General features: G+C 41.8%; 3 protein-coding genes across 4 annotated transcripts; all 3 read right to left on the bottom strand.

The window, feature by feature from the left end:
* Window positions 1-635: 635 nt before the first annotated feature.
* On the bottom strand, window positions 636-3,360 carry LOC103701447 (probable nucleoredoxin 3). Its single transcript, XM_008783494.3, has 3 exons — window positions 2,788-3,360; window positions 1,946-2,425; window positions 636-1,325 (listed from the first exon to the last, which is right to left on the bottom strand). The coding sequence occupies exons 1-3, from the start codon at window positions 2,881-2,883 to the stop codon at window positions 741-743; spliced, it is 1,161 nt and encodes a 386-aa protein (XP_008781716.1). The 5' UTR covers window positions 2,884-3,360; the 3' UTR covers window positions 636-740.
* A 4,943-nt stretch (window positions 3,361-8,303) lies between these two features.
* On the bottom strand, window positions 8,304-13,607 carry LOC103701446 (pollen receptor-like kinase 5). The gene is made up of 3 exons (XM_008783492.4): window positions 11,737-13,607; window positions 9,755-10,378; window positions 8,304-9,121 (listed from the first exon to the last, which is right to left on the bottom strand). Exons 1-3 carry the CDS (start codon window positions 12,404-12,406, stop codon window positions 8,454-8,456), a joined length of 1,962 nt encoding a protein of 653 aa, XP_008781714.2. The 5' UTR covers window positions 12,407-13,607; the 3' UTR covers window positions 8,304-8,453.
* Window positions 13,608-13,765: 158 nt separating this feature from the next.
* LOC103701445 lies at window positions 13,766-20,549 on the bottom strand. Of its 2 annotated transcripts, none has more exons than XM_008783490.3 (3): window positions 20,290-20,549; window positions 16,148-16,764; window positions 13,766-14,705 (listed from the first exon to the last, which is right to left on the bottom strand). In XM_008783490.3, the coding sequence occupies exons 2-3, from the start codon at window positions 16,740-16,742 to the stop codon at window positions 14,392-14,394; spliced, it is 909 nt and encodes a 302-aa protein (XP_008781712.1). In that variant the 5' UTR covers window positions 16,743-16,764; window positions 20,290-20,549; the 3' UTR covers window positions 13,766-14,391. The 2 variants fall into 2 exon arrangements, with proteins under 2 accessions (XP_008781712.1, XP_008781713.1); XM_008783491.3 differs by having other exon boundaries at window positions 13,815-14,663.
* Between the last annotated feature and the right edge of the window lie 1,037 nt (window positions 20,550-21,586).

Raw genomic sequence — 21,586 nt, 5'->3', positions numbered from 1 at the left:
ATTACGGAAGTCAGTAAGATCTACCCTGAGTTGATAACAAAGAGTACCAACCTCAAACCAACCGACTTGCTTTGTTCTTAACCAAAAAATTCTTACCATGGTACTCTAGACACCTGTTTACCGAGACCTTTGGCAAACAAAAACTTGTGTGTATTGCAATAGCTCTTGGAGCCCTCCCTCTAGTTAAAGCTGGTTGCAAGGTTGATGGCAAGAACACGACATGGTCCTCCATTTGCAAACATAAAATGAAGGAACATGACATTGTCCACCATTTGCAAACATAAAACCTGTCTCCTTGGTATGAATCTTGGCTATACCAAAAAAAGAACTAGGCAAAGCTCAAATTTATGTTTCCTATACTACAGGTAAGAAATTCTTCAATCTCCATAATTGGAAGGTTGTTGGCTACTAGTTGATCGAGAAAACTAAAATCTCATTGCATAAGTTGATTCTCCTTTCTTATCATTAGATTTCCCATCCACTCATTTCAAGGAAAACATATTTGTCTGATTGAGAGGGATGGAGCATTCGATGAATGCCTGGCTATTAGAAGCAGCTGATGACAGTAAACTCCTCTCAAACTAATTCAAACTAGATTGAAGAGCAGGTAATTGAACAAACCAAGTCTAGATATGCGATAATTAACCTGTCCTATTATTGTCTATTATGATATATGTATATATATATATATGTGTGTGATTAATCTTTGCCATTGTTACTTTCAGACACATGGACATGATTTATTGCTCGATTTGTTCCACGCAAGCTGGGTGGAGATCGAAGTTGCAACGATCGCACGAGAAGGCCCAGTGTCTCCCCCGACGTCTGCATGCATCGCAAACATAAGCTTTTGCCACATCCAGCTTCAGCATGTGTTCATGCCTGGGGTCCTTGACTCGGCCAGGCAGCCCTTCTCCTTCTTTCCTCAGGGCCGCCTCCACCTCGGCGGCCCTCGACTCGGTGAAGGGAAAGGCCTTGGCACCGTAGGACGAGATCATGGCCCGCCCATCGGCTTCGAGGGCCTTCCCGTCATCTCCGAGGAGGACAAGCCTAGGGATGCCCTTCACGTCGAAGATCCTGCTGAGGTCGTATCTGGTCTTGTCCGCATAAGGTATCGCCAACCACGCCATCTCCTCCAGGCTTGCTTGGAATTCATCTTCGTCCCTGTCGGTGGAGATATAAATAATTTGGAAGCTCTCCTTTCTCGCATCTCTGAGCTCGTTGTACGCCTCTGCGAGCATCGATGTAAACGCGCGGCACGGCGGGCACCACCGTGCTCCAAAGTAGAGGCCGATTGTTTTCCCCACAAGATCAGCTATGAGAATCTAGAAAAATGGAAAAAGAGAGAATTTTAGACGAACAAGTAATTTTCTGATTAAAAAAAAAATCGGTTGATCTGCTGGTGTGTGAAGTACGTAGCAAAATATGCTTTCTTTGTAAAACCACTTCCTGTTGCTTTGTTGTTATATCAAAGCATGTAATCGATGGCAGATATTGATGCAGCTTCATGCATGCAGGTGGAGGAATCTTGCTATTCTTTGTCAATCAGCCCTGCTCTCTATCATATTACATGAATTTTGGATGTTAAAATTAATTCTCCCTTTCCAAAAAATCAACTGGGTGCGCATTTTGCACCACATGGTGTTGTATGGCCAACATCAGGAGATGGACGGTTATATACCATGATGCTCCATTGCACGGCACATAAAATCATTTTGTTTGATAGCTGCCCATCTCTGTAATTCGATGATATAGTGGCTATTGTACAGCACTGTGCAGCACAAATCGTTATCCTAACTAAATCAATATTGATTGCTAAGGTACCATTCAGAATATATTAGGATGCTGGTGGAAGCCAAGCGCACATACATTAGACCATGGGATTCATCTTCCAGAGCTCGACTCCATCTGAATGCATGCATACACATCAGGCAATGAGATTTACCTTTGCGCCATCTCCTGAGATGACATAATCTCTTCCTCCACACCCCAGGAGCTCTTCTAATTTTCCACCGTGGCGCTTAGCCTCATCCATGGCTTCCAGCTCTTTTCTTCTCTCAGCACCAAAGGGGAAAGCGTCGGGCCCAAAGTCCTCGACCAGCTGAACTGCATCCTCTTTCACGGTCCTTCCGTCGGAGGCCAATGGAATCAACGATGGGATGTGTTCAATGAGCAAGCGACGGGATAACCGTTTCCTTATGTTGATGTCGAAGGGCACGGCGAGCCATGGCATATGCTTGAAGTGGTCCAAGAAGCTGTTCTCGTCGCGGTCCAAGGAAACGAAGACGATCTCAAGCTTCTCTCCCTGGGTCTTGAGGGTGGTGTAGAGCTGGACCAGGTGAGGGCTGAAGTTCCGGCAGGGCCGGCACCAGTTTGCTGAAAAGAAGAAGCAGATGCTCTTTCCTTCGATGCACGACAGCGGCACCTGGTAACAAGTCCCGAAAGGAAAGTTTCAGAACCTCTGCTCGAGCTCTTGTTAAATGAATGTTAAAGCATGATAAAATAGAACCAGCTGACCTACAGTATGTATCTTGTAGCAATCTTTCATCAAAAAAAAGAAAAAGAAGGAAAAGGTAAAAGTATCCTAGAAAGAAAATCAAGGTTTACATTAAGAGGTTATAGCTTATATAGTTGCAATGATAAAATCAATTTTCTTCAATGTAATGAAATCAAATTCAATCAAAAGTCTTTCTTAATAAATTGCTGGTATGAACAAACATTAGCCAGACAGATCAATTGTCTAAAGGATTATATTAGACAAAAAGCGAGGAAGATGATCCCTGTTACCCTTTCTTCACCAGAGAGGAGGAACTCAACCCCTGCCACAGCTAAAATCGATCGATGAATCTCTCCTTCCATGTCCTTGCCATGCCTTGCCATCATCAAAAATTGTAGAGCTCCTCTCTTCAAGTTCCCTTTCTCCTCCCCGGCCTTCTCAAAAAGCAGGACAGTCGCACTGGAAGAGCTGTATTCTTCTAACCCGGTTTAGATGCATGATTTAAAAGTCGCACAGGAGGATACGTGGCTTAGAGGAATAAATCCAACAAGATAATTTCGTATGCGTCAGTCAACTTGGCTCCCGAGTAATATTCCACTAATATTCTTCCCTAATTTTCTGAGCATAGCAGAGGGAAGGGATGAAGATAAATTCCCCGTCGGACCGCAGAGGCAGAGAATAGATACTCCAAGCAAGATGGATGTTACAGACGTGTCCCTGACGAGTCATCTTTAGGACGGATAGAAAGCACTGATCACAAGAAGGCTATAAAGACCCAATGATAGCCTCTGGCCCACCAAACTGCATGATTCCTGCTTGCAAGGAGGATTCTTCAATTGAGAACTAAATGTGTACGTGTGTGTATTGCCAACAGATGGTGCTCGTCGAGGTTAGTTTGCGAGCTATATTGCAGGTGGGCGAGCTTCAACTTCGCACTCATGTTACTCTGAAAGCCCTCACATTTTTAGCAGCCATGAACGCTGCTACATCTAGAACAGGCCATCATTCAGTCTTATATATATATATATAGCAGCTTATAGCAGTAAAGTCATGAATCTGTATATCTTTTTCTTTAAGAGAAGGACTGGGAAAACCAATGCAGCTTCATTCCAAAAGGATAAGAGAGAGAAAACAAAGGACCCTCCATTTTTGGGATTTTGTAGGTCACAAAAAGTACATCGAATTATTGAATTGCTAACATATCAGATTAAATTAAAAAATCAGGGCAAAATGATTTCTAAAACAATGGTGACAATGAAATCTACTCAGACCAATAGCAAAAAAAAAAATCTTTTATTTTGTTATGTATCAGCCCGCCAGCCCGGTTGGCATACAGCAAGTCCCAAAACTGTAGCAACACATAAAAGCTACCTGTCTAAATTCTATTCCTTTTTTTTTCCCAAAATTTTTTTCCTCTGTTTTCCTTTTTCAAGAGATAAAATTATAATTGTGCATAAAAAGGTAGGCTTGTCTGAGAGCGATCACAACGATTTGTGCATACCTTGGGAACTTAGTTGAACGCTCCGGACAAAGTTTTTGTCTCGTCCAATCCACCATAGGCTTGTACCGCAGAATCTGCATTTGCTGCCACTAGGCCGGCCAGTGGCCAAAATGGCCACACGGCAGCTTGATGCATAAGAGAAGAAAATCTCGACGACGGCTTTCAGGTTTCAACCCCTAGCCTGTATCCATGGGTCGAGGCAATAGGGCAAACAAATTGACGGTATCTCGAGGAGGTTCAAGAGACCTGCATGGCTCCACCATAAATGTCATCAGATAATCAGGGCAATAGCATGATTATATAGAAAACGAATCATATTAACAGCAGTATGTTTCATCAACATGGTTAAACAACTGTCAGCAATGACAGTCACAGTCACGCATCATCAAAATTTTAGCCAAAATCAATTAGATTCAAAATATTATAAAAGCACCACCACCATCAATTCGTACTATCCACTCGGTGATTCTACAGGATCCACTACCTTTACCATCTAGAGAAGCCCTGGGTTGTGCTTCATGGCCTGGGCTAACTTGAAAAATGGATCAGTCAAAGATGAGTTCAGTGATCTGATAAATTTATTGATACTCATCGAGAATTATTAGCTCTTAGACCTGCCATATATGTTTATTTGACTTCAAAATGTGCTGATAATTCTACACATGTTAAGACTTTAGTGCTTCAAAGTCTTATTATCCATAGTTATCATATATATGACTTCAGGCACACATAATAGGGCATTCGTAAATCGAAGGCAGGTGCAGGATTACCAGAACATAAAGACAACCATCCTGCAACACGTCTCCCGTAGTCAGCACCGTCAAAATCTTGCCCGTTCTCTGCCAAGTAGCTCCTCAAATATCTTTTTATGAAAGTCTATCAAGGTATATAACCCTACCTGGTTAAACCCTTTTCCATGAATATGTCCATTTCATGCTTTTGCTTATTTTCAACATGTACCTCAATTGTGTGGACCCTTAAGATATATAGCATCTCCTACCCCTATCTACATACAGAGGCACCAATGGCAGTAAGCAACACTTGACAGCGTCACACTGACAATCAGCAAAAGGAATGCAATCAGGTGAAGGTGGCCTTCATAATTCATAGAGGCCAGAAGAAGAGGGAGAATATAACGAATCTTAAGAAGCAGTGGCGGCGTGGCCTTCTAGGCCAAGCACGTGTTCAGAGAGGCTAATTAAATTACGGACTGGATGATCTCGTATGTGGCTAATTACTCCGGAGATGCCCAATGGGTTAGAAAGAGGAAATTGTCTAGAACGCACTGGAACTTATTGTTTTCTAACCTTCTTGAATGTATTTGTACTAAAACTGTATGAATGGTCCGTTTTAGTAAAAGCAGAGAGAGAGAGAGAGAGAATGAGTGAAAATTTAATAACTACTCAAAAACGAGGTGAACATGTAGCTCATACGATAAAAGTTTCTTGTCTTTAACTTTATGTAGAAAATGGAAATATGAATTCTGTTTCATATATCCTTATTTTACGTCTTACATATATAATTTTAAGTAGGAAGATTTTCCAATCGAAACGTTTATAAGAGGTTTCCACAAATCAAGTTTCAAACTCTAGAGTTTCATGGAAAAAAAAAACCTCAGATGCAACACACTAAATTTTCTGTGAAGTGAGGCACTATCATTGACATATTTTAAGTACTTAATTGGTAATTAAGTTTGACCATGAAACTAATTTTATCCGAGAAAGGGTCCAGGTTAGGCCTGTTAACAAGCCGAGCTATTCGGGCTCGGCCCAGTAAAAGTTCGGCTCGAGCTTGGCTCGTTAGTCAAACGAGCCCAAGCCCGAATCCAAAATGAGGCCCGTTTAAATCCGAGCCCGAGCAACTCGTTTGGGCTCGTAAGCCCAAATTAAATTTCAAACCCATCCTGGCCATCCATCGCCCCATTTGGCCGTTTCTACTCCCCGACCCCTGCCACCTCATCCTATTTTAGTCTAAAACCCTCGGCTCTCAGCCTCTCATACAATCCCCGCTTTCCTCTAGGCTCTAGGGTCTCTTCGATCCGATGGTTTTCGAAATGCTCGAGGAGAAGAAGAAGAGTTCGGAGGATAGATCTCCTTAGGGGGAGGGAGAGGCGGTGAGGGATCCAGTGGTGGGGGAGGCGATGGTCGGAGGAGAGGCGAGCAGGGAGGCGGAGAAAGGGGAAGAGGAGGAGGAGGGGGAAAAGAAGGTTGAGGAGGAGAAGCGGAAGAGGAAGACTTCCGATGCTCAGATCTGGGACATCGCCGGTCAAAAGAGGTACCTCCTCCCAAATCCTAGACTTTCGATGCGATTCTCGTTTTCTTCTATTCTCGGATTTGTTTCCATTTTGTCTTTTTTGGTGTGGAACTCCTTGGATCCGACGGTTCCTGAATTCCGGTGGGGATGTTGGCTCCCCATCAGAGTGGGGAGAAGGTGGTGTCGGTAGCTGGCCTGTTAACGAGCCGAGCCGAGCCCGAGCCCGAGCCTCCCAAGCAAGCCCGAGCTTGAGCCTAATACAAAGCTTGGTACCGAGCCTGAGTCCGAGGATTTGTGAAACGAACCGAGCTCGAGCCTCTCAGCTCGTTAACAGCCCTAGTCCAGGTAACGCGTTCCCCTTTTAAGTCCCTTTCTCAGAAGACAGTGGTGATAAGGGATCTAAAAGAATGGAGAGAATACAACGCAAAATATGGCAATCCGCATTAAGGAGTGCAGCCCTCAGAATGCAATCCATGATGTTGAACGCACAACCAAGAAATATGCAGTGGTATTTGTGCTATCTATTGAAGCGAAAAGCCTCTAATGCAGAGAACTAGAAATTCTTTATTAAAAGAAGAATCCAGATATCCTACCCAAGAGGAAGAAGAAGGGAAGAAAAAGAAAAGATCTTGACTTTGATCATCGGAATAAAACAAGAGCCGAGTGAAAACAGCGCGCAGCGGAGCGGAAGGCCGGTCCACAAACCCTACTGGAACTCCACCGCAGCAGAAGGGGCAGCGAACTCGCCTTCTTCTCCTCACCAAGATCGTTCCCCTCGCCAAAGCGGTCCTTTAGATCGCCACTGCCGACCGCTCCTGCTTTAGAAGCGCCTTCGGACGCGCGCTTGAGTTTTTGGCGATCGAAGAGCTCGTTCTTAAAGAAGAGTCCTGCGCCTTCTTCTTCTCGCCAAGATTGTTCCCCTCGCCAAACCGATCCTTTAGATCGCCATTGCCGACCGCTCCTGCTTTAGGATCGCCTTTGGACGCCGCGCTCGAGTTCTTGGCGATCGAAGAACTCGTTCTTGAAGACGAGTCCTGCGCCCTCTTCTCCCCACCAAGATCGTTGCCCTCGCCAAACCGATCCTTTAGATCGCCATTGCCAACCGCTCCTGCTTTAGGATCGCCTTCGGACGCCGCGCTCGAGTTCTTGGCGATCGAAGAACTCGTTCTTGAAGACCAGTCCTGCGCTACCGGCGCGATGGCGGAGCCTCCGGCGAAGCTCCGAGGCCTTCGGCGGTTCTCGATTCGGAGCTAGGATTTCTGAATTCTTGGAAACCGCCCTCCGGGAGGTGTGGAGGTGAAGGAAGTGATGATATTGTTTCAAGTGGCAGGGAGGGGCGGCTTAATTTGGTTCTGGCCGGGGCGGTTATTTCCACTTTATGCGTGAGAGAAGGGTACTTCCGATCCGTCCCAAATTCAAAAGCATGACACACCATTACCAAATCTGTGACGCTCTAAATTCAAAATGTAACCGTATAGGACGGATCTTATAATGCAGATTATATCAAAATAATAATAATTTATAAATCTTAATATTCATTCTAATATATAAATTTTGATTAAAAATCTGACTCAACATTATTTTTGATCTTTTGAAGCTAATGGTCATCGACTTAAGCAATTTTGATCCTCTCTATTAAAGTATGTTGGCATGATCCTGATATATATTTGGCTAACACGCATTGACACACAAAAAAAAATTAAGGATATAAAGTTTTGAATGCGCAGACTCTACCGCCTTGTTAAATCTAATCAATATTTTACTAACAACCGTTATTATCACTTCTTAGTAGCCAAGAGTTATAATCCAATCAGAATTGGCTTTCTTCGGTGGTGTGGTAACTAAAAAATAAAGCAGTCCCTAGTGAAATGAGAATGACTTTTAGATAAATAATTCACGAAAGCAGATTCACTTATGCTCACAAGCAGTTCTGTGGAGTTTGATTTAAGTTTGGCTCTGCAATTTTATGAATTCATTGAGGAAAACTTGAAGCATAAAGAGAAACGCGGAGAAAATGGGTAACTCAAGCTCAAATCCTACAACACATCAAACTATTACGAATCTACTACTTTACCGCACTTCAAACATTTATAGAGAAGAAAGCAAGCTATGCCATCACTAATCCACCTTAAAAGTGTTTCAAATTGAAATGTAAATGCTCGAACACACATCGTCTCAAAGCTTTCGTCACTGAGATACTCATCAGTTATTTGTAGAGAAAAAGAGCTCATCCTCGGTCATAGCTTTCGAGGTATTCGCTTGGCCCTCGCTAGCAAATGAAGAGCCCTCCTCACGATTCTCCTTTTCTCTCAACTCCTCGATCTTCTCGAGCACCATGCTCAGATCCCACCTCTTCTTAGCATCCATCTCGCAGCAACCCAATCCAATCTGCAACAACTTGAACATCTCTCCCTCGCCATTCTCGGCCCCACTCATCTCATTGTCGAAGACTTCGCCGGTCCACTCTTCTCTCACGACGGAGTTCACCCAGCTCGCCAAGTCCGTGCCCGCTCGCCCCTGCCGGAGATAATTGGCTGGAAACTTCCCCGTCAGGATCTCCAGAATTAATATACCAAAGCTCCATACATCGCTCTTTCTCGATGGTCTGCCGCCTTCTGCACACTCCGGGGACTTGTAGGCCACCATGATCTGCGAGGCATGCGTCTGGTTCATCACCGGGACGAGGGCGTAGTCCGTCAGGAGGGGCTCGTAGGAGTCGTTGAGAAGCACATTTGAGGACTTGAGATGGCCATGAGGTAGAGTCAGCATGGGGAGCTCCTCGTAGAGGAAAGCGAGGCCTCTTGCTACACCCTTGACGATTCTTAGGCGTGTAGGCCAATCGAGCGGTGGAAGGTTCGAGCCGCCTCTACCTGCGAAGGGACATACCACGTTAGGAGGGTAATTAATAGCTTGGTTGTGGCATTAGTTCAATCTACATCCTTAAAAATTTTTATTTGTATTCAATCCAGCATCTTTTGCTCCATAAATCATGAAAAGTTCAGCTCGAGAACGCATGCAAGCAAGCATTATACTTTGTGTCGGAAAATTTCAGAGAGTGCATGGTTTTGGATCGATGGAATTCAGCAAGCGTCAATTTCTTCTGCGATTTAAAATTTAGATCTGTAGCATGAGCTAGCATCTTTTGGGCCATTTATCATAAAAGTTTGCGTATTTCTGTACTCAAATATGCATCTGTGATACTAAACATACAAATGTACACGCTAAAGAATACGTACATTGCTATATGTCAGATACTTCTGATAGGTAACATGATCTAGATCAGTACGTATCGTGAAAAAGTACCGTGCGTGCTTCTCTCAAAAGAAGAAAACAAAAGGAAGAAAAAAGAACAAAGAACTCAGCATGAATAAGGAGCTCTTATATGTACGTAACATATGCATGTACGTACGTATGTATGCATGCATGCATGTATATATGTAAACGTTATTGTGAGCCATTAAAAAGTTTAGAAACTAAAACTGACACTGGAATGAGAGGCTTACCGTGGAGCATGTGAGCCAAGCTCCCATTAGGGATGTAGTCAGTGACCAGCAGCTTCTCCTCCTTCCTATAGTAGTAGGCCACCAGAGGCAGCAGATTGGGGTGAGACAATCTCCCCAGCCTTCTCATGTGCTCCTGGAAGTCTTCCCTCCCTACCCCATTCATCTTGTTGAACCTCTTGACGACCACCGCCGGACCATCGAAAAGGACGGCCTTGTACGAGGACCCAAAGTTCCCACTGCCCAGCACCTCAGCTGAAGCCTTGAGCAGATCCTGTAGCTCAAACCTCTGAGCCCCCTCCTTAACAAACATCAGCTTCCCATGCTCTTCCTTTGCGACCTTCTTCGCTCCTCCGCTGGACTCCACCGAGCCCTGTTCCAGCTTCTCTGCATCTGAAGGACCGATCTTCCTGGTTATGCTGTGTGAAATAAGACCTGGTTCCATCTGTTTGCGAGGACGGCGGAGCATGAAAAAGATCACGCCAATGATTGCGAGTAGTACCCCGATGGCTATCATTATGATGATAACTAGAAGAGCAGGGGAGAGCTTCTCCGATGATGATGATGGTTCTGCTTGTGATGATCCGCATGAGATATCAAGTGGTGGACCGCAAAGATTTTTGTTGCCTACACAGATAATACCGAGTCAGATGCCATCTAAAAACCAAAAAGAAGGGAACTTTTGGAAGCTTTTCAGTTTGTTGGCATTTTAACTTCTTCAGTCAGCGATGTGTTTCATGCATCGTTCATTCAAATTCTAAGCCAACACTCTGATGCGATCGTATAAATTTTTTTTCTTTTCCACCAACTGTGTTGAAGCGAGTCCTCACTTAGGAATACTAATGCCTAGCTCCCACATGTGTGCTAGCGTTGCCTTTACTGCTTCCGCCTTGTGTTCTCCTCTTTTCCTCTGTAACCTCTAGTTACTATTTCTAAATATCTACTTCATTTCCAATTGTTATTTAAGCTCTTCATTTATATGTAAAATCTTACGCAGTTCATGATAAGTACTCTCTATTAGTTATTGTTCCATGAACATATCATTCTTTTGTTTCTTTTGGTGAGTAAATAAGTTGGATCTGCAGTTAAAAACTAGCAATATATCTGTAATGTTTTTTAATTAATCTTTTTCTTGGGGAGCTTTATGGATTAACAAAAAACAGTTTGACTAGCATGCAATCTTCTTCATCGCTCTTCAAGCATTTGTTTCTGGTTACTGCCGAGCAGCGGTTAGACTTTCAAGGAACGTGTAAGTTTTTGAGTTGATTCCTTGCAGAACAATCTTGATCAAAATTAAGAACCTTTCTTCTCTACCTTAATTTCATTATAATCCACAAGCAATTGGAAACTATTTGATCAAAACCTGTAGTTTTGGCATCAAATAATTTCTTCATCAAACATATTCCGGTATTCGGTAGTAAATGCCCCCGATATTGTTGTAAATTAGACTACTAATTTATATATGCTGGCTGAAAGTATGTTTTTCCTTTTAATATTTTCACGTTGAGTTCCGGTTTCTTAATCAGCAGGCTGTAACTCGCCTTATCCTGCAAACAGCTTATTGGACAAGGCAAGTCAAATCTAATAAACTCCAATGCACAATAAATTTACCAAGCCAATAGCTCTCTAACTTCCTTTCAATTTTGTGCTGCAAAGTGCTAATACGCAAGCCTTCTCCACCTCTCATGTCTCATTGTCTTAGGCAGTCTTGTTTGGAGCCATAGCCATCTAATTTCCAATAAGGCAATAACTTTGGAACAATGCTGGGCCCTCCCTTCAATATTGCTTGCTTCATTCTAATCAAAATCTCCGTGAAAGTGTTTATTGCTAATTTGCATCACCATTTCCTCCTTTGAGATAAATTCTATGTTAAATCTCCCCATGCATGCATGCATGCATGCACATCTATATATATACACAGAGAGAGACACACACACACATATACTGAAGAAATTAAGAACGACAAGAATTGAAAGAATACTGACCTTCAAACATGCTAGCTTGCATCTTGCTGAGCCCAGCTGGAATTGGTCCCTCCAGATTGTTATGGGAGATGTTCATCAGGTACAGCCCCGGCTGCCGCAGATCCGGTATCGGCCCCTCGAAGTTATTATCGTCCAGCCTCAGCTCCAGCAGCCTCGTCAGCCCGACGAGCGACGTCGGGATCCTTCCGGTGAACTGGTTGTGCGACAGGTGCACCTTCTTCATCGACCGGAACTTCTTAAACAGGCCGTCGGCTATCCCACCGGAGAGCCTATTGTTGGACAGGTATATCGCCTTCAGCGCAGGCAGCTTCGCGATGTCCGGCATCGGCCCCTCGAATTCGTTGCCCATGAAGCTCAGGGTGCGGAGGACCGGCAGGTCCACGAGGACGTCGATCGACAGCTTGCCCGCCAGCTTCATGTGCTCGAGCTGCAGCCCATAGACATCCCCGGAGTCGCAGATGACGCCGGTCCACAGCGAGACATTCCCCTCGCATGGTGTCGAGCCGGCGACCCAGTTACGCAGCACGGCGTCGCCGCCATTGGGGGCCAGCCTCTCCTTGAACTTGAGGAGGACGTCGACGTCCTTGGAATGGGAGAGGCGGAGGGATGCCGCCAGGGTGAGGAGGACCATGAGGAGCCGTAGAGGCCATGGCGAGGCCCGTCCGGCCATGGCGCGGTGGCGGTGGGGCTAGCGCGTCGAGGAGGGGTCAGGGGTGGCGAGGCTATTGGTGTTATGGGTGGTGGGGATGAGGAGAAGGCAGATTAGTTTTGAATACATGGCTTTGGGGAGGGATGGTGGAGTCGGCGTGGGGGCCCAAGAATAGGTTGGTGAGAAAGGCGACCGAATAAGAGAGAATGGGGTTGAGAGATTTGACGGGGTCTCCTGCGTCCATGGGATTTTTAGCTGTCCCGAGAGAGATCCAAGGCCGGCCCTCCAATTTCTTAGCTTCAGTTTATGCACCCAAACTTTGCCCCACCCAAAGCCACCAATTTCTAGTTTTAATTTTAGTCTAAACATATGGGTGACACTCTGTGCTGCGTGCTTGATTTCTTGCTGTCGTCATTTCACTGAGCGTGGCGACGATGAGTGGAGATTTTGTTTAGATCCATGCCTTATTGAGGACAGGGATCTTTTGTTGGTATTATTGTTGTCATATTATTATTTTATGTATATTTAGACATGATTTTAATATTAATTATTTAACTAAAAGCTGTCTGATGATTAGAGTGGTAGCCAAAAGGAGAGGCATAAAATTTCTCTTGGGTATATCCAATCCAATCTCAGAATATTGATCTAACAGTTAAAATCACCAGGATTCACCAACGCATGGTTTAAAAATCTGTGTTAAACCTGACAATAATTACGGGCTGAAACACTCATGAATGTAAATCTTTCTTCTGTTATTTCAACATGCAATTCTTCACCACTTCACAAAGACCGTTTTTTTTTTCCCCGTATCTAAAAAAGACACTATCAAGATGGATTAAAATTTCGCACTCTGAAGCAGGGCACAAAAATGAGGCTCTTCTCTATAATCTTGGACCCAGTTAAAAAGGATGCATTCGGTTGCACAACTGGTGAAGCTCTTCTTGCCTACGTATCTCGGCAGGCAAGACAGTTTAGGCACGACTAAAACCATTTCAATAAGCCAGATCATAGCTTACACCTTCCTCAAAAAAAAGGAAAAAAAGAAAAGAAAGATCATAGCTTACACCAGCTTGACAAAGAGCGGGGAATTCACCAACTTTGATGTAGACAGGCTAACCACTGAATTCACACAACAGCTATCACTAAAATAACAGTTCAGCTGCTTGGTGACAGCTGGGAAAGACTATAAGAAATTTCATAGACCTGTCCCCACACGAGCTGAAATTCATGTACAGTTTCATAATTTCATACTCCCAGCAAATGTGATTGCATTAATTCAATATTTTTCTGATATTTGCTTGTATAAATGATAAAGATCCACTTTTACCTCATCATGAAACCAAAAAGTTTTCTGATATTAACTATGAAGAATCACACCCGTGAAGAAATCAATGGCTTCTCGCCCTTGCTTTCTAGAGAAGACAAGAAAAAGTCTGAAAGCTTTACAAGTTCATCTGTTCATGAAAGTTCTTTTCAGTGCGGCAAAGCTTGCATTAAGATTTAAAAAATCTATTAATAGAAGGTAAAGCAGCACAAGAGAGGATTCTAATTACTTTAACAGTGCCCTATGGCAGTCGAGGGTAGGTCTTAATAAAGAAAGTAACCAAGATGACAAGAGGTTACAGCAGCTCCCTCACCTAGGCCATTGCCAGGCCTCCTGATAACTAGCCTCCTCATTGCAGACAGCTCCTGCTATTGCTTTCAGTTACCGCCCTCACACAAATACTTTGCATTTTTTGACATTGATGATAGCGCTATAGCAACCAGATGAAGGTAGCAGGAAATATGAAGGTTCTCAAGAGTCAGATCTTCTTTCTAGTGGAAAAAGCATAGTATGTCTACCTTAGTTTCTCTTATGATAAGTTTCACCATCCCCACTTTAGTGCTCCAGACAGAGATCTGAAGCCAGTGCGATAGTGATCGATCCATTGCACCTATGCATTTTGTTAGAAGGCCTTCATGAAGATAGGAGCTCAAACAGCCAAAACTTCATGAAAAGAACTGGATCACTGTGCCGTTGAAGTTACGGGTTTAATTCCTTCACATTCACCATCCTTGATCAGCTCAGTAAACTGATTAAGAGTGCTTACAAGGCTCCCAAAAGCCTTGATGAGCTCATTGGCTTGTCGCCTGGTGAACTCGGTCTCTATAGCATTAGGTTTTGTCAAATCCACAGGAGCACGAACCTGACTAGAACTATCCTCTAGCTCTCCTTTCAGTATGGCATGTATATGTTGAGCATCCTCCTGCAGCTTCATGGCCATATCTCGTCCTTTATCTGTGTTTGTCAAAGTCTCGTTAGGTTCTTTCTCCCCAGAACCTAAATTTTGAAAAACAGACATGGACATGTACATTGAGAATAACAACCAAAACTGATCAGGCCGGGATTCAAATATATAAAACTTGAGGAAAAAACATCCACTGCTGTGGGAATTTGCTTTTACATAACTCAAGCATCTTCACATAGGTACTTGGTTGTATTAATTATGGTTGTGCTAATTATGTAATGCAATCTTCAAATGTATAATTTTACAATAGTTTAAAAAAGAAATTTAGGGTTGAAGTAACATAAAACTTTCTTAAAAATTTATGTCCGTACGTCATTTTCCATCTTTGGTAGTGGTGGGCAAGCTGGAAACAGAACTATTACTTCAAGTGAAAAGAAAAAAAATATTTAAATAAATCATGGGAGGTTCTTTGTAGTTTTCTCGAAAGAAGAAATATAATTTCCCTCAAACAGCTAGAAGACCTGTTTACCATGTCATCCAAGATATCTTCATTTGGGCTTACCACAACATTATGCTTTTATAATCCTGAAAAGGAAGTTATGATTTTTTTTTTTTTTTTTGCTAAGAAGGAAGTTATGATCTTCAAGAAATGTTTCTGAGATTGGTTTACAAATTATGAAAATATCTTAAACAATATATTCAACATTTTCTATATTGAGCAGAGTTTTTTAAGTTATCCTGTTCTCAACATTTTTTCTTATTATTTATTATACTTCATTTTATACAAAAGAATTCCTACTCCTCGAGTCTATGATTATTAATTTATAAATTGTTCAAAAAATAAAAAGGAAAGAATCAGGATTTTGCAGGTTAAAGTCCTCCAGATAAAGCCTAGATGTACAACCATAGAAGAGAAACAAAAGCAGATATCAACTACAGAAAAAGAAATTTGGTATTGAATATGTGAAATGTTTATGGGGGTACAGAAGATTACATGGAAATAACTTGAAGTGTACAATTGCCTAAAACAGATAACTAACAAATAGAAGCATGACATGGCAATGAGTTACAAATTTTAATTCATGCTTTTATTTAATAATAAGTCCGTGCATTAACATGAAGAAAGGTCAGAATCTTGTCAAAAATTTTGAAGAATAGCTTCAAAAATGCCTTTTAAAATCATTATGCTTTCACATTAGGCTTGCACAACTAGCATCTCTTCAGCTAGAATGCTGTCTGAGTTATATAATTTTAGGAAATATTTTCTGGAAAAATGCTGAAGAGTCTATGAAATGGGATTTCAGAAATTATGAGCCTCAATACCAATTAAGTCCTCTGAACTCATGATTATATCAAGAACTACATGTATCACCTCCATCTTCCATATTTCCTCAGTGATAAGTTTGGAAAGTAATGCGGTGGTGTATCTTCAGGACCACTTAAAGATAAACCTTATACATGATCACCATGAATAAGTAAATGGCATCTGTTCGTATGGTGTAAGGCATAACTGAGAAAAAGGTAATTAACATACCTAAATCGTCATCACCATCAGCCATTTGAACATCAGCTGTACCAACAAGGCCTTCTGAATCACTATCCCTTGAGCTTGATTGAGTCTCCTGTGCTTTAATAACAGCATCCATTGAATCAAATACCTCTTCGTCAAACAAAGCTGGAAGCCCAAATTGTTTTCTCTTCTCACCCTCTAAGCACCAATAGGAACCCACTCCGCATCTGGACTCCCAGTCCCTGATCCTCCAATAATCAGCAAGCAGCGACTCCCATTTCCTCTTGCACTGGTTAGAAGACCTGATGACATCAAAAGCCACGCAGTTGTCAGATATCATCTTCCATTTTTGATATGAAGAGAGAGCTTTAACCCAGTCCTCATCCACAGCAGCAATCTCGCTAACAAGAACCAGCATTTCATGTGTGGTCCAGTCCGGAGCAGCCTGGGAGCGAGTAAAGCGAGAACTTGATGGTGTCTGAGGACTGTTAGTGGTGCTTTCTAGCTTTAATGGTGATTCTTTATCTTCAACAGTGACTGGCTTTGTAAGTGATTCCTTGTCCTTCTTATTGGAGGCTGGTAGAGCTTGAACTATGCAAGGTGTCTCAGTTCGTTCCATTCTGCTGATTTGTGATAGTTGTCTGACAAGGGAGAGATACAATCATTAAAAACTAAAACCAGCACCAAAATTTCTATGTGAAGCTAAAAGGGAAGTTTGTCTCCTAAATTTAAATCAACGCCTATAAAATGCCCAGCACATAGGGGTGGAAACATGGTTTTTTCCCTCCAAGACAAATATAATTTGGAAATTTACCAGTTACTCTTCTTAAAAACCAGGTCTGCCAAGGCGTAATAAATTTCATTCAGAAATATACAGAAGCAAAGTTTATTGGCAAACTCCTCCTGACCACAGACTTAAGACTATGAAAAACAATGTTCTAAGAAAAGTATGCTTTCATAAATCTCAAAAAGATTGTATGAAAAGAAATTAAGAAGATTGTACTAAAAGAAATTATAAATCATTAGCTGCTTCCAGCAAACATGTTGTTTTTCACAATTTATACTACGAAACCAATTAATATTTCAGTGTTATGCATAAATTTTTATTCAAGTTTGAACATCAGATTTCATCTCTATACAGTAAAAAAATAATAAACTGCACAAAAAGATATTTATATGATAACATAAAGAGCTAAGAAGCGATAGCCTTAATAGTTCCATTTTGCCTTACCTAAAGAGGTTAATGATGAATCAAATACGGAAGCTGTATTAAATTCAATGATGTATATCAAATAAATATCAATGCAGAACATTACTCATTATTTTAATTATAAAAGTTCAATAACAATGTTAAGAAGGAGAAGAAATGATTCATGAAGGAGAACATGTCAAAAGAATCTTATATAGAAAGTGATGTGATTGAAAAATGTCAAAGTCTTTTAAATAAATAAAAGCACTATTTAAAAAGAAGTCCCACAATGCCCTTAGTATGGAGAAGCAGGAAATAAGTTTTTCTCTTGAGGCCACAAACTTTGAAGCAACCCAAAGCTATTAAGTTGCCTAAGGTGTTTAGAAACTATGTGATAGAAACTTCAAGCATGGAATAGAATTTTTAAAAGAATTTGTCTGAGAGACATGTGAAAGCCTATAATTATGGACGGTAAACAGCGAGATCTCATAAATAGGGCTAACATTGCTTATATTTGTTTGAGAACCTTATTTGGTCACTTGGGTGTGGTTCAATAGTTTCATATCAAGCAGATTATAAGATTCTTTTAGGATGTGCTGACCAAAAGTATGACCAATAGGTACCTGGAATCGCTTGCTAATGTATTTCGGATATCGATACTCATCAGATGAGGGAGAGTCTTGGCACAACGGCAAGGTTGCTATTTGCAACCTAAAGGTCACGGATTCGAAATATTGAAACATCCTCTTTGCATGCAGGGATAAGGTTGTATACAGCTGACCTTCCCCAAACCCCACAATAGTGGGAGCCTCGTGCACTGGGCCATCCTATATCGATACTTATTGAATACAATTAAGATGCATCTTTATGCTTATTTAGGTAACTTCATTTTAAAATTAAAATGAATATCTAGGTAGTTCTCAAATTCTTTAGGGAACAAGGAGATGGATTATTTTTTGATGAATGTTAAGCTTTTCATGATGGATGATTTTGATTTTTCTTTATTTTTCAATAGAACATTAATGCTATCATACGGATTGTACTCTATAGATTTGAATGAGACTAATTGATGAGTTTGTGAATGTTGATATGAAGGATTGTTGTGCTAGAACCGGGGCTTAGACCGGTTATCCGACGGTACGGATCGGTACACTCTCATATCGTTCAGTGTCGGGCTTGTACTAACACAGTAGAGGGATGGGGGAGAGGCAAAGAGAGAGAGAGAAGGGAAAGAGAGGGACAAAGAGAGGAGGCCAGCGGAGCCCCTCCTTCGCCCCTCTGCGCAGCTCCTCAGCCCTCCGCCGGCTGGCTGCCAAACAGGGGTCTCGGAGGCAGATCCCCTACTCCGTCCCTCCGTGCGGCTCCTTGGCTCTCCGCCGGCTGGCCACCACCGTCCCTCTCTCTTTCTTCCTCTCCCTCTCCTTCTCTCCCCCGCTCTCTCTCTCTCTCTCATTCTCCTCTCCCTTTATTGCTGGTTTCTCATTTTGGTTGCTGGGACCATCCCGGTCTGCCACCGGTAAGGTTTGATATGCCTTCGAACTGAACGGTTCGGGATGGTTCCGCCGACCATGGTTGATATTATTATATAGACTATAGAGCGTCCTAGTGGAAAATATATTATTGTGATAATCTATTATATTTTGTAGATTCTTCTAAATAAAAAAGAGCATCCTAGTACATAAGGCTCCTGCCATTGCACGATTTGGAAAGAGTCAAATGTACGTAGTCTTAACCCTGAAAGTGAAGAGGCTATTTTTGTGTTCGAACCCATGGCACCTAGGTTACAATGAAGCAACCACATCATTGTGACAAAGCCCGCCCTCTTTTTGTAGATTCTTTTAAATGGAGAGAATATATATTTAACTATTCTTAAACCCTAGCAATATACATATTGTATCGCATTCATATGCCATAGCCATTTCCATGCAGCATGGGGCTCATACTAAATACAAGGCTCATAAATATCATGAGTGCACCATCAAAAAAGCACTTAGAACGAAAGTTATACCCCACCATCGGTGTCCCATCTTGTCTACTCAGTTAAACTACATAGGATAAACAAGACCAGTGCAGAGGAAACAACTGATATGCTGTCCACTTTTTAGCATATATATATATACACACACACACACAGGAACCATTAGTCTTTTGCATAAAATCATGCCAACTACCACGCATAGATTAAAGCTTGCGCGTGTATTTCTCACTCAGGTTCCTTCTTATTCAAGAGTTTCATTCTTCTGAAAGAATTTTAGATCCACCTGTTCGTATAATGCCTCTTAAAAAGAAAAATTCCACTACTTTCTCGCCCTATGTTCATCTTACACCTTCGAACGGTATTCCAAGAATTAAGTATTCCATCCGCATCTCAGCCCACGGATTTTCAAAACTACATCTACTAACTGGATTTTGTGCAAGAAAATATTGACAGTAAACTTAATTGGCTGCTAAAATCGGTGAAAGCAATCAAACTCTTACAGATTAGCCGGCCACATTTTAATTTTCAAACTTTTTTTAACACAGATAACTTACACGATGCCGTAATCTAAGACCTCTGTCCATCTAACGGAATACAATTATTAAGCGAACACCTTTTATCTAAACCAGGTAAGTCTCATGGCATCCAAGTAAGAAATAACATCATCAATATCTAAAATTTTATCTATTAACCCTAGCATAATCCATGATATTTATCGCCATAGATTAATCTACTCGCCGTTATCCTGTGATTCTTCAGAAATCGTTTAGGCAAAACTACCACAACAAATCCTCTCTTGATTAAAAAGAAAAACCGAGGATTTTGGCCCTACCATCTGAAACTTTTTTTTAAAAAAAATCCCAGCATAATCCAGGAAAGGAAAGAGAAAAAGATAACAATGTATGAGTAGAAGCGATTGTAGTGAAATGTTAAAAAGAAGATATTCGTAAAAAAATTCAATTAAGCAGCAAATAGCCCCAAAAAGCGAAGAAATCTTGCCCTAATCTCTTGCGACTCTGTGGCTCTTCTTCTCCCCCTTTTCTCTATCCTTCTCTTCGAGATGGGCCAACGGCGGCAGGCGGAGAGGTGGCGGTGGAGACAGCTCGGTGGGCAGCGGTAGAGCTTCGAGCGCTGACAGGGGAAAGTGAGAGGGGCCGGGTGGAAAGCGAAAGCAAATGCCTAAAAACTGGCGTGAGAGTGGAGAGAAGGGAGCGTTGCGAAAAAAAATCTGGAAACTTTCCCGTCTGCGTAACAAAGATCACGTGCCGTCGTCTCTCTTCTCACGTCGGTTTGCCCAAACGGGACAGAGTTGTATCTTGCGCGCGAAATCCACCGTTGGATCGCGCAATGCTTGCCTGGAGAGCTGTTTAGGGCGGATGAAAGGAGCGTTTGGAGCGCTTTGAGATTTGTGTGCATCGCTCAGATGGGCGTCGTCTTTAGCGCGAGACACGCGGCCCGAATCCTGCCGAAGTAGGGTATTTGGAGAGGGTTGGAGATACAAGAATTCTATTGTATCATGCAATATGCAATGTTCACTTTAAAATCTATGCAGATGGATAAATAAATGAGTTCAAAGTGCTTGAAGAACATTACAATATGTAATCCAATGATCGAACTCGCGAAAGAAGATCAATCATTCTTTCGTACATGTTCACTTTAAAATCTATGCAGATGGATAAATAAATGAGTTCAAAGTGCTTGAAGAACATTACAATATGCAATCCAATGATCGAACTCGCGAAAGAAGATCAATCATTCTTTCGTACGAAAGATATAACTCGAACCCATTTCGAGAGGATTTTTTTATAAAATTTAAATCGTAGCTCACGGGCACCGCTCTAGCCAATACTGTAGCTTGACCATCTTCTAGACATTGTATACTCTTATGAGTTGTGTAACAATACTCTTCGACTTGTAGCATGCTTTGAAAATTTAAGGATAGCAATATTTAACTCATTTTTTTATCCATTTTTAATTTGATTCAACTTGTTGTAAATCAGATTGGATCATCTTATAATAAAAATTATTGAGTTCAGATTTAAATTGATAGATTTTAGATCTATCCTATATCTGACCGAACCCATATCTAATTTAATCTACCCGATTGCTGCCACTATGCCCATGCTATCGAGTCATAATATCTAAGCTTATAAAGCAACTCCAGGTTTTACATCACCTAGCCTGGGCCAACTTTATATAAAATGAAGCATTTGCTATGGTTGCAAAATTCTAGTATCATGGAGTCTCTAGTCTTATTTGGAGGGGGAAAAATTAAAAGGATAGGATATCGATATGC

The sequence above is a fragment of the Phoenix dactylifera genome, chromosome 1, assembly GCF_009389715.1.
Source record: "Phoenix dactylifera cultivar Barhee BC4 chromosome 1, palm_55x_up_171113_PBpolish2nd_filt_p, whole genome shotgun sequence".
NCBI lineage: Eukaryota > Viridiplantae > Streptophyta > Magnoliopsida > Arecales > Arecaceae > Phoenix > Phoenix dactylifera.
Note: the sequence above shows the minus strand (reverse complement) of the source record. Positions and strands in the feature narration are given on the sequence as shown.